The sequence below is a fragment of the Chelonia mydas genome, chromosome 2 (assembly GCF_015237465.2).
Source record: "Chelonia mydas isolate rCheMyd1 chromosome 2, rCheMyd1.pri.v2, whole genome shotgun sequence".
Classification (NCBI taxonomy): domain Eukaryota; kingdom Metazoa; phylum Chordata; order Testudines; family Cheloniidae; genus Chelonia; species Chelonia mydas.
The window spans coordinates 214829210-214842463 of record NC_057850.1 but is presented as its reverse complement, the minus strand read 5'-3'; the positions used below and the strand labels follow the sequence as shown (position 1 = coordinate 214842463).

The following is a 13254-nucleotide window of genomic DNA, read 5'->3' as shown; positions in this document are numbered from 1 at the left end:
AGGGGAAGGTTCATGCTGGCATTTGCGCATCATCACTTCCTTAGCAGTGGCCATTAATGATTCACATCACTTGGGGGGAAGAGGGAAAGGTTGGGTGCTGAGACTCCCATGCAGGTAGAGAGAGTCGATACCATTGCTGATTCCTACCTTCTGCCTCTCATGTTGCCAGGGATCACTAGTGCCCCATGCACAGTGCAAGTGATCTACTACCCCCTCCTATTCAGGAGGAAATGAGATGGGAGGCTACACAAAACTGCAAATGGAGACACACTGGTGAGAAAATGTGGAGGTAGAACTCCCATGCTATCTATTAAAGATGTCTCTGTAGCAAATCCACCTCTGACGGGAGAGATCACACACATACTGTTTAATGGAATTAAAGTTCTGCTTTAATTACTATATATGTTACAGTGTTGACTTAATTAATTTTACATAATTGCTTTAATGAACACTTTGTGGCCTCTGCGCTGTCCAAGCAACAGCATGTGAACTAACCAACCTAACCTTTAATGAGCACAGCTTTTTTTTCACATCATGAATACAGCACATACTGCATATACACATGTCCTCTCTGGAATGCTGCATGCACACAGTTCTGTGTGTCTCCAACATTCCTTCCTCTTACAGCCCAAAGCATTATACACTGTCATTTTTCAAGTAGTCTGGCAAAATACATTTTAGCCTTTGCATTGGGGTTTATACTTGATTGATCATGCGGAAATACATTTATGAAAGGAGTGATATTGAAACTACTTCCTTAATTTTCACCAATAATTTGGTCACTGCTGCTTCAGAAAGCTAGTATAATGCTGATATTTAGTGATTCCCCCCTTTGAGTTTTAGAAACATTTTTGAATAGTCATGACAATGGAGGTTAGTGACCTAGAATAGATTTTTCAATATTGCTTCCAGAAAAACGTAACCAACCTTCTGTAACTGACATAGTAAAGAGACAGTGAGAACAAAGCCATGATGTCTATCTTTTAAACTGTTCCAGTTCAGGATAACCCCCCACATCCAGCAAATTAATCACATAAAAACTTGAAGGAGCTGAGGGGTTTCTATTATTTGAAATGTTATGCTATTCAGAAGAATTGCCATACCAGAATAGAAGACCATTAATCCAACCAGTTTGGCATTCTGTATCTGGCAGCAGCCTGTATGCTTTACAGGAAGACATTCACCAACTGTACTCTGTACGGGGACGCTGGGACAATTTGTATAGTGGGGGTACTGAGAGCCATTGAACCAAACTGTACACCTGATATATTGGAAACCACTTCAAGCCAGGAGATGTGGCAGCACTCCTAGTTCCAGCACCTACACTCTGAGGGAAAGGGATGAGGGGGAATTATTTCCTAATCCCAGCTGGCAAATGGTTTCTGACCTAAAGAATGAGAATTGGTAGCCCTTGTAAGAACATAAGAATGGCCATACTGGGTCAGAACACAGGTCCATCTAGCCGAGAGTCTTGTCTTCCAACAGTTGCCAATGCCAAGTGCTTCAGAGGGAATGAATAGAACCAGTAATCATCAAGTGATCCATCCCCTGTCGCCCATTCCCAGCTTCTGGCGTACACAGGCTAGGGACACCATCCCAGCCCATTCTGGCTAATAGGCATTGATGAATCTACCCTCCATGAACATATCTAGTTCTTTTTTGAACCCTGTTATAGTCTTGGCCTTCACAACATCCTGTAGCAAAAAGTTCCACAGGTTGACTGTGCATTGTGTGAAGAAATACTTCCTTTTGTTTGTTTTAAACCTGCTGCCTATTAATTTTATTTGGTGACCCCTAGTTCTTGTGTTATGAGAAGGAGAAAATAGCACTTCCTTATTTACTTTCTCCACATCAGTCATGATTTTATAGACCTCTGTCATAACCCCCCTTAGTCGTCGTCTTTTCCAAGCTGAAAAAGTCCCAGTCTTATTAATCTCTCCTCATACGGAAGCTGTTCCATACCCTAATAATTTTTGTTTCCCTTTTCTTAACCTTTTCCAATTCCAATATGTCTTTTTAGAAATGCGGCGACCACATCTGCACTCAGTATTCAAGATGTGGGCATACCATGGATTTATATAGAGGCTATTTTCTGTCTTATTATCTGTCCCTTTCCTAATGATTCCCAATATTCTGTGTTAGCTTTTTTCACTGCTGCTGCACATTGAGTGGATGTTTTCAGAGAACTATCCACAATGACTCCAAGAACTCTTTCTTGAGTAGTAACAGCTAATTTAGATTCCATCATTTTATATGTGTAGTTGGGATTATGTTTTCCAATTTGCATTACTTTGCATTTATCAACGTTGAATTTCATTTGCCATTTTGTTGTCCAGTCATCCAGTTTTGTGAGATCCCTTTGTAACTCTTTGCAGTCTGCTTTGGACTGAACTATCTTGAGTAGTTTTGTATCATCTGCAAATTTTGCCACCTCATTGTTTATGCCTTTTTCCAGATCATTTATGAATATGTTGAATAGTACTGGTCCCAGTACAGACCCCTGGGGGACACCACTATTTACCTTTCTCCATTCTGAAAATTGACCATTTATTCCTACTCTTTGTTTCCTATCTTTTAACCAGTTACTGATCCATGAGAGGACCTTCCCTCTTATCCCATGACTGCTTACTTTGCTTAAGAGTCTTTGGTGAGGTACCTTGTCAAAGGCGTTCTGAAAATCTAAGTACACTATGTCTGCTGGATCCCCCTTTTCCATCTGCTTGTTGACCCCCTCAAAGAATTCTAGTAGATTGGTGAGGCATGATTTCCCTTTACAAAAATCATGTTGACTCTTCCCCCAACAAATCATGTTCATCTATGTATCTGACAATTCTGTTCTTTACTATAGTTTCAACCAGTTTGTCTGGTACTGAAGTTAGGTTTACCGGCCTATAATTGCCAGGATCACCCCTGGAGCCTTTTTTAAAAATTGGCGTCACATTAGCTATCCTTCATTCATTCAGCTTCAATGTGACAAGTCTAACTACAAATGTTATTTCAACTCATGTAAATGTGAAGTCCTCTTTAGTCTTGTGGAACTATTTAGCTCACTAATATCCTGCATTAGTGAATTCCACAGTCTGATTTTACACTGGAGGGATTCTTTTTTGAAATGCGTATGGTCTTTTAGTTTCACTGAGTGTCATCCTTCTGTTATCTTTCTGGGGATGGGATAAAGGGCACTGTCAGACCAATACCATTCGGTATAGTGGAGGGCCATTTCTGCTATAGTTAAGGTTGGGAAGTCCTTCCTGTTTAAAAGACTGACTCTTCTAAGTACTCTAAAATGTGCACAGTTACTCAGTTTGATTTGGAATTTGGTATGCCTCATGGGGGCACAGGGTTCAGATAACGATCCAGATTTGGGGCATTTGACTGAAGGCTTCCTGAGCTACAACCCCACAAACTGCAAACCCCATGGGAAAAACCCTAGCTTTTCTGAAGGTGGATGCATTTCCAACTTCTTTTTTGTGCACATATAGGACTCAAACCGGGGCTGAGATCCTTGCATCAGGATCTCAGACATTCAAGGGTTACCCGACAGAGTCCATACCACCCACTAGCCCTTTGAGGGAAATCACGTTACAGCGTTATTTGAAAAAGTTTGGTTCTCTAGGTAGGCACGTGCCTATCAGTTCTAAGGCTCATGCACCACGCTGATTACACTGCATGTGCAGAGAGAGAGAGGCTAAGGGAGTTGAAAGCCAGCTGTAGCTCACAGGACTTAATTGCTTCAGGGGAATGTTATAGGCATCAAACGTGAGCACTACCCAGGCACTGTGAGTTCACATCTAGCCCTGGGCAGATATCCTCTGTCAAAGGATTTTCTTTATTATGAAGGGATGTAGTCTGACTACAACAGAATATTCAGAAGGTGTTCATACTGTTTTTAGAAGGTGCTTAAACTATGTTTGAAATGACAGTAAATTACACATGCAAATGCTTGCTGGAACGGGAGGGTGATTGGGGTGGAAGAGTAGGTGGAAATAGGGGAAAGGGGTTTGGAGCTGCAGTGAGGGGAGGGATGATCATGGGGTGGAGATGAAATGGGGGAGTATAGGTAGGAGACAGTGGGGGTTTAGAAGAATGGGAGGGTAGAGACAACTGGGAAGCAGGTTTGGGGAGTGAATCATAGGGGGACTGAGAGAAAATAGGGTCAGAGACACCTGTCAGCCCTACATATCCCTTCCCTTTGTCTGCCTGGATCGGGGAGCTGCCTGTCTTAGGGGGTCTGAGCCTTTTTCCCTACCTTTATTTGTGTCAGTTTCTGGGGGACCCCCCTCCAGGGGGCTCTGACCCCTCCGTCACACTGTCTGGAGTGGTTCATGAACTTGGGCACCAACCTTAGGGCAGACTGTTACAAACCAGCACATAAACCCCAAACTGGCTGTGTGTTCTATAATTAGATTTCATCAACCTAGTATCAAGTGTGAACTCCTCAAGCACTATAACAGCCTTAACAAGGAGTCACAGATAATCCTCTTAGGCACTGCAGTCTATCATGCCACCCAGGCAAGCCTGCCTTTTTGATAGATGGTCCCTTACACCAAAAATCACAACAATATTCAGGTTACTCCCAGTCCCAAAGAACCAGTCACTTACCCCATGTCATTTGTACCTTAAATCTCTCACCAAAGACAAAGCTTGTAGCCAGTCCTGTAATAAACTAATTAAAGATTTATTAACTAGGAAAAAGAAATGATAGTTATTTATAAGGTTAAAGCAGGTAAACACACACACACAAATGAATTATAGTTTCAAGTTTCAAAAAGTAATATAAGCTGCTGTAATATGCAAAGGGTATATGTCCTTTAGGGCTAACCCAAGCTAAGCATCTTGGGGATCCCATGCTTATGCTTAGAAATATTGCCCTCTCTGAACTCCAAGCAACATAGTGATTCAATTCTTTCTGGTCAGGGATTTTTATTCCTTTCCCAAAAAGTTCAAACTGTGGTGGGATGAGGGTTTGTGCACATCCCCTGTGCATAGGAGTGGGGGAAGAAATCAACAAGTCTTTTGTCCACTGATGTTCCACAATGGTTCATCTGGTGTCTGTAGGCCTTCTTTTGGTGGACAGGAGATGACACCTCTGGTGGTAAACTAGCATTTCACACTTGGTAATGCTTCTCTCCTGACTTCGGGGGTTTCCAGTTGCATAGCAAACACTTACTTAACTATTACCTTATGACATGGAATACAGATATTATAAGTGAAATTAATGCATGCAGCAACTCACAATTATTTCATAAAGTCCAAACACTAAACACATTCTTATAAACTTAACATGTATTTTAACAATGCTAACACACAGGTGAGCCAAACTGGTTTCCAGCTACTTATTTATCTGTGTTCAGTGAGGCCTAGGAGCCTTGGCGTGAGCTGGCACCTGGTCTGCCAGCATCACACCCTCCATCTGAGTCCCCTTCATGTGAGCCAGGATATGGGGGAGTTGCTCTTCTGAGGCATCTGAACCCCTCAACCTGCCTCCTGTGTGTGTGTGCCAGGATCTGGGGGACCCCCACCCATCTACAGGGGGTCTGATACCCCTTTGACTCCCTCATGTGAGCTGGGATTTGAGGGACTTCCCCTTCTAGGGGCATCTTTGCCCCTTTTCTTGCCCTCCCCAAGTGATCTGGTGGGGGCAGGTCTTGTCCCTCTACAGGGGTTTGAAACCCCTCCCTCTCTGGGTGCGGAGCTTAGAGTAAGTATACTGGGAGCATGCTACAAGAACACAATGCTGAGACTGAGGTGGGGCATTGAGAATAGGCATGCTTGATGCATATCACAGGTTCTCCAACGCTGGTGAGGGGGGATGGGAACACTCACAGACATGAATGGAGCAGTTCACCTTATCTCACAGCTATTGTTTTGCAATGTATTCATCTCCATAGGGTGTTTACATTCAGATGCATATGGGGGGTGCACATATGGCCATGTCTTCCATGGCTGGCTACCGCCCTTAGAGTTGAGGAATACTGCAGAGAATATTGGTCAGCTGCATACTGTGTATTCAGGGAACACCAGTGTCTGCATTATGTCAGAATACTGATAGGTATAGTGGGAAGGGAAGGCCTATCCCACCACGGGATAAACCAGTGTTTAAGCTTAAGAAATTGTTTATCGCGGGCTATTGTATTTCTCAGGCCTAACCTAACAGCTGCTTCTGTAGCATTTTTACACATAGCTGACACACCACTCAGGTCCCACACTAGTGGACGCTCTTAAATGAGGATAACCAATCTAAGCGAATTAACATATCCTACTTTTACTTGACTTTTTCGTAGTCCTATTTAAAAATCAGTTCAGTGTTGTTGTTTCATAATATAGTTGTTTTAGGTCTTTGAGACTGTTTCATTTTCAGATAGTTTCTTATGTGAAAGTACATGGACTAGGATGTGGTAATTTGCTCATTCGCATAGAGAATCTAAAACTTCATGACCTCTGTAGTTTGAGGTTGACTTTTCTAAAAGAGCTTGAACTTATTCATGGAAAACTGTCACTAGATCTGGGTTATGTTGTTGCCCCTAAATAAAAATATCTCTTCATACAAGGTTCATGCCACGTAGAGGTATTAGGTGTAAAATATGCCATGCTTGTTCAAAAATTGTTTTAAATTTGTTGTAAGGCAATGCTGTCTTCCTAGGTTTGCACAGAGGCAGACTGTAACAGAGGGCTAAATTCTGCTCTCTGCTAACCATGCCACTTCGCTGAAATCAGCTGTTTTTCTCCATGTTATTTCAATGTACAAAGCACTGCAGAACCCCTGTACTTTAAGTTGAAAAAGTTCAGGAAAGTAAGGTATTAAGTATGCTCAAAAGTATCATTGGGCTGAAGGAAATCTGGGAATTGTTGCCAGATTCAGTGGAATCCTTTCTTAACCCTCCAGGAGGGTTTTTGTTGTTGTTGTTTTTTGTTTGTTTGTTTTTTGGGGTTTTTTATACTAAAATAACTCAAAATGAATCTGAAAATACTAATGTGCTGCTCATAAATTACATGTAGCTTACTGAGTAATTTTAAATAAAATTGACTCTTTATTTCACCCTGTTTTACAAACAGAAATCCTGATTCTGAAATGACTTGTGCCCATGCTTAACTTTACACACTGTGAGTCTTCCCTATGGGAGTTAGGGTAGAATTTTTGGCCGTCTCCTATATATATCTTTCATCTCACCCTCAAGATTTGCCCTCAAGGATTTTTAATTCCCCTGTATTTTCTGTCTCCCCATGTCCAAGGGTAGAGTCAAATATTAATTATATTTCTAGCTCCAGACCTGTTTATTTTAACAACGCCTTTTAGGAGAGTGTTTCACATCTAGTCATTGAGTATGATGTGTCACTGTTAATATCAAAGTCAGTTTATGCCATGCATTTGGCAGCTGCAATGGCTCTTTGTGAATATCAGAAACAATTTACAACAAAAGTACCGACATTTGAAAACGGCCCAGATGTTTAGTATATAGCAATGGTCTGTAGTAATGTTGCTGCTGTGTTTTATGATATATTTTATAGTAATATAATGTATAATTGCTGTTTTTATAATTGAGAGAATTGTCAAGATCATGAAGTCTCAAGAAGTTTAAAAGGTTAAAATTTGATTTATCAGAAACAGGGCTACTGTATAAACAGCTTCTTAAAGATATTGTGGCACATAGATTTTACATTTCTCTTCTATTTAATAACATCTTTGACTCTTACGACTGACTTGCCAGGTCTAAGGTACATGTGCCTAATTCTAGTGAACCAGTGATGGAAAAAATATAATTAGTCACTTTTATTTAGGTATGTACATTATGCTTCAATGACTAATTTTCTGGGCAGTGATTCACAACCTTCTGCCTCTCTTTTCATATTTAAACATTTCTGGTTATGAAATTTTCTATCTTCATATTTGGAACTGGACTAGGTTTGAATATCTCATTAAACGTTTTAAAAACTCTCTCTCCCATAGACATATTTATTGATAATTAAAGCTGTATACATCAAAACCATTATTTCATGTATATTAGAGAGTGTGGTTATTTATTCTCTTTTTGTGACCTTGTTTGCTTTGCCAGTTATAGAAATGTCTTTATTTTATTGCATTTAAGCAGATATTTTAAAACTGGGAATGTAACAAGGCAACTGGTCTAAAATATCCTTATTTAGTTTAGTTTGTGTTCTGAAAACTGTAGTCACTAAAAACTGAACATGTATTTTGGAAATTTACAATATCATTTCAAGAAAAAAAACATTTAACACTGCTAAATATTTATTTTCTATCTATCCTCAGTCTGTGTATGGCAGCAGATAACTCACTTACCCCCTGTTTAAATTGTAGGAATGTAGAGTACTTGCTCTATTTCTGTTTTGGAAAACACCTGGTAGATGCTTTGATGTCATTGCTTGAGGGTTTTATATATGTATACATTCTAAGACCTTTATGTGTCATTGAGCAGACTTAATTTTGGTGTCTGTTTCAAGGCCTGAAAATAATATAACAATAAACCATGAGTGCCTTTGGAAGGAGAGGAAAAATATATTATATTTTAAAACCTCTAACAGTAACCTAAAATAGCCTACTTCCATAAAAATGTCAGGACATTTAACTCCAGTATTTCAGGACCAGGGTTGCCAGGTGTCTGGTTTTCGACCAGAACGCCCGGTCAAAAAGGGACCCTGGCAGCTCCGGTCAGAACGGCTGACTGGGCCATTAAAAGTCAGGTTGGCGGGGCTGTCTAGCTCCCTACCTGGCTCCATGCAGCTCCCGGAAGTGGTGACATCTCCCTCTGGCTCCGAGGTGCAGAGGTGGCCAGGGAGGCTCCATGCGTTGTCCCCACCGATGGGAGCTACAGGGGCAGCACCTGTGTGCGGAGACAGCGCAGACCTGCCTGTATGCCCTGACACCTAGGAGCTGAGGGACATGTTGCCACTTCCGGGGAGCCACCTGAGGTAAGCGCTGCCTAAAGCCTGAACCCCCTCCCACACCCCAATCCCCTGCCCCATCCTGGAGCCCCCTCCCATGCCCAAACTCCCTCCCAGAGCCCACACCCCACGCCTCTTACTGCACCCGTGTCCCAGCCTGGAGCCCCCTTCTGCACCCTGAACCCCTCATTTCTGGTCCCACCCCAGAACCTGCACCCCCAGCCCAGAGTCCATACCCCCTTCGACACCCCGCCTCAGCTCGGAGCCCCCGCTCACACTACTAACCCCTCAGCTCCACACCCCAGCCCGGAGCCCCTTCCTGCACCCCAAATCCCTCATCCCCGGTACCACCCCAGAGCCTGCACCCCAACCTCCTGCCCCAGCGTGGAGCCCCCTCCCACATGAACCCCTCATTTCTGGCCCCACCCCAGAGCCTGCACCCCCAGCCAGAGCCCTCACCCCCTCCTGTACCCCAACCCCCTGTCCCACCCCAGTAAAAATGAGCAAGTGAGTGAGGGAGGGGAAGAGTGAGTGACAGAGGAAGGGGGGGATGGAGTGAGCCAGGGGTGGCACCTTAGAGAAGGGGCAGGGGCGGGCAGGGCATCGGTGTTTGGTTTTGTGCGATTAGAAAGTTGGCAACCCTATTCAGGACCCTTCCTGGTCTAGAAGCAAGAGCTTTCTAGTTGGAAACATAAAATTCTCCCCTTTTCAGTGGTGAAAAATCTCCCATTTTTAGTCCCAAGAAGTCATGAGATATCATATTTTAAATCTACTGCTGGTGCAAGACTGCATATTGCACATCCCAGGCCTTCGGACAATGTACATAATGGCTGTGTGAAGTTGTTATGGAGTTTTACATCCCAAAGGAAGGGAATTACAGAGCAGAGGGCAGTAAGGTGCCTGACAAATTCCATGTATTACATGGGTCCACAATTTATCATATGGGTATTACCATCACATGTATATCTATCTCAGATGTCTTGGTGATATCCATTTAATAAAAACCTGTTTAAGTTAGTTTAAACCAGAATTAATTTTTGCTGTATTCTCCCTTTACTTGTTGCTTCATAGGACAGACCAGTGCATGACAAATGTGGATGGTCTCCGTCTCTTTACTTACAACAACCATGTTAAGGACCCAGTGCTGCTTCCGCTGAAGAGTTTGGCCATTTTATTCGTTTGGAGGAAGAGTAGGCCCTAAAACTGTAGGTCAGAAGAGACAGGACCAGGCTGTGCTTGGTGCTGTGTCACTATGTGGAAGGGATAGGCCAGAGAGGCCACAAGGAGATGCTTTATCCCTCTGTCGTGGTCAGGTCACAGTGCCAGATTTAGTGACAGCAGGATCAGAGTGCCAGTTTGAGAACTGGTTTGATGAGGGTTAAAATGTTAATTTGTATTCTGGTTCTCCCTCTGTTTCCTGTTGACATTAGAAAGCTAACTATGTTCTTTGTGAATGGTTTGTTTTGTTCTCCAGCTTGGACTCTTGGCCTTATCATTCAAACGGGGTCATTTTAGTCACCTTTCTTTCCCCTTTGGAAGTCATCCTTGGCTACTTCGCTTCTGTGGTGTGCAGCATGTCTCCAAATTGTATTCCTTTCTGCTAATCTATGACTTCATGGGTAGATTGGTTTAAATCAAAGTGATCTAAATCACCAATTTTAAGCATGATTTAAATCAACAAGCAAGAAACCTTGATTTAAATCGTGAATTTTAATTGTGTATTGCATTTGTACTTTTTAATTATTTTCTAAACAAAGGTTGATTTTCATTAGTTGGTAACAACTGAAACATATTGATTTGCAACTTGATATAGCCTTTCATTAGATTTGGTGCTTTTTTAAGCTAACCCAGATGATACACTGTGCTGTACTTATTTATTTAAGCAGTTATATAGCTTAACTTATATTTGTTCAGATTCTTAATAGTTACATTTTAACGTATTAGAAAAGGGTGACTGATGCATCGTTTACTTGATGATGATTAATTTTTTACTTGTGATTTTTGTCAAAGTCTATTTGGATGAAAATTCAAATTTGATTAAAATGCACAAAACATATTTTACATTTTGTAAAAATGTTATTAAATAAAAGTACATTAAAAGCACTGGATACACCAGAAGACAAGTTTTTTCAAAACATGTTTTGCACTTAAACAAAGGAAGTATGACTTGTAGTTAATGAATTGAACTGATTGTTTCTGATCATTATGTCCTTCCAGATTTTGGAGCTTGCAGATCTTGCCCTCTCATACTTAGTTTTCATTCATAAATTGGAAGAGGAAAACAAGTTTTCCTGCTTTTTCAACTCCCAATTGGTCTCTGAACTTTGGCTGGACTAGTCATTGAACTGAGCTAGCTGAATAAACTGTTAGTGGTTGCATATGGTCACAGCCAGATCAGATATTTTGCACAGTTAATGTACACCTGGCTCTGACCAAAAATCAAACATAGCTTGAGAAAGGACTGAAGAATAATCTTGTTCAATAATGTTTTATGCAGATTTGTAATTGGACGAGAAAAGCCAGGACAAGTAAGTGAGGTTGCTCAGCTGATTAGCCAGACCCTAGAACAAGAGCGTCGCCAGAGAGAGCTCCTGGAACAGCATTATGCACAATATGATGCAGATGATGATGAGGTAATATACTTGTTAGCATTCCTCCTATTCATTACTTTGTAATGTTCCCTTTTCGATTTCCAGTTCATTCTTTCTAACATGCTCTGAGATAATGGTGAGTGGAAACAGTCTCATATGAAAGCTAAATCTATTGTACCAGGCCTGTAAAAAACATACGCCTGTTTTTACTAATACATATATTCCTATGGTGCTCAAAAATGTAACAATGCCCACACTGAAGTGCATATGTTTTTTAATCAATATAGATCTTTAAGACTGCTTCAGCTTGGGGCAGTGATGCACTAGCCAGCACAATAGCTGGTGTATGAGACTATGAATCTCATGAATGCCTGGTAGGAATCTTGTCCTGCTGTTGCATAGGACAAGATTCCTAAATCCTCTGCTCCCATTAGCACAGCTTAGTAGTGCAGGACCAGATCTGGTCTAGATTTTCTATACAAAGAGACACTTGGATCTACTGTCTCTGTCTCTCCACCAACTCTAAGTGTTTATTTACCAATTTTAGCATGTGTCCTTTTTCAGGAACAAAGTCACACTAAGTTTTTCAGCATGTATTTAAAATAATCCTTTTGTTCGAGGAGAGTGAACATCAAGTTGATTGACACTTCTGTAAGCATTGCTCTTTTGTGGCGGTGTCTGCTGTGTCTATATTAAGGAAAGGAGGTTGGTTTGCTAATACACTGCAGCATTATTCTCTCTCTGGGAAAATGATTATTTTTTATCTTCCAGTAATTAATTTTGGGGGGTTTCTGAAGAGAGATGCGTGAGGGCAATTGTCCTTTGTCATCCTCAGCCTCCATTAAATGAACTAGTAAGAAGTGTTGTTTTGAAACTTCCATCTAATCTATTTTTTTCTTTTTGGGTATCTGATGGACCCCCGCGAGTTAGAATGCAGATTAACCCACATCATGTACAGCCTTTACTGAAGTGCATGTTCAGCATCCTCATATTTACATCTCCCAACACCCAGAGTGTACACATATACTCATTCTGACACCAACAGGCTTTAGCCATACAATCCCCTTAATTTCTCCCTAACCCCTTAAAATGCCTCTCTCCCTGCCTCTGATGGTAAGACAAAAAGCAATGGGCTTAAATTGCAGCAAGGGAGGCTTAGATTGGATCTTAGGAAAAACATTCTAACTGTAAGTGTGATTAAGCACTGGAACAAATTGCCCAGGGAGGTCGTGGAATCTCCATCATTGGATTTTTTTAAGAACAGGTTAGACAAACACCTGTCAGGAATGGTCTAGTTATTATGTAGTCCTGCCTTGAGTGCGGGGGACTGAACTAAATGACCTACTGAGGTCCCTTCCAGTCTATGATTCTATGATAAAAATCTGTTTCTCACCTTTTGGTGACCAGCCCCAAGTCACAGACCTTAAGAACATCATTTTCAGTGTATATACATAACTCCTTACATTACCCGTGCATACATTTAACAGTGATTATGAGGACCAGTGTGACACAGGCTTTCAGTAGAGATCTTATATGATTGTTTGGTGAACTAGATACCAGCTAGTACATAGATACCAGAGGCGGGGGATCCATTGTAACCCTAAATACCTCAGTGCCCTCTACCAGTTGTCACCAAGAGATCCCTGGGTCACAGTTGGTGTTGGTGATTCAGCTTGTGACACTGTTTCCTTTGAGTCAATTCTGACCTAATGCCCCAAGAATGGTGTTAGAAAGTACTGTGTTGTTGGAGGTGCCTTCTTTC

At 41.6% G+C, this 13254-nt stretch overlaps 1 protein-coding gene across 24 annotated transcripts in view; it reads left to right on the top strand.

Moving 5' to 3' along the window:
* Window positions 1–13254, top strand: part of PPP1R9A (protein phosphatase 1 regulatory subunit 9A) — a 243639-nt gene that overhangs the window by 167961 nt on the left and 62424 nt on the right. For all 24 annotated transcript variants that reach the window (XM_043541166.1, XM_043541165.1, XM_043541172.1 and 21 more), the window contains exon 6: window positions 11399–11534. In XM_043541166.1, coding sequence (XP_043397101.1) covers window positions 11399–11534 — 136 coding nt within the window. The remainder of the gene's footprint in view (window positions 1–11398; window positions 11535–13254) is intronic.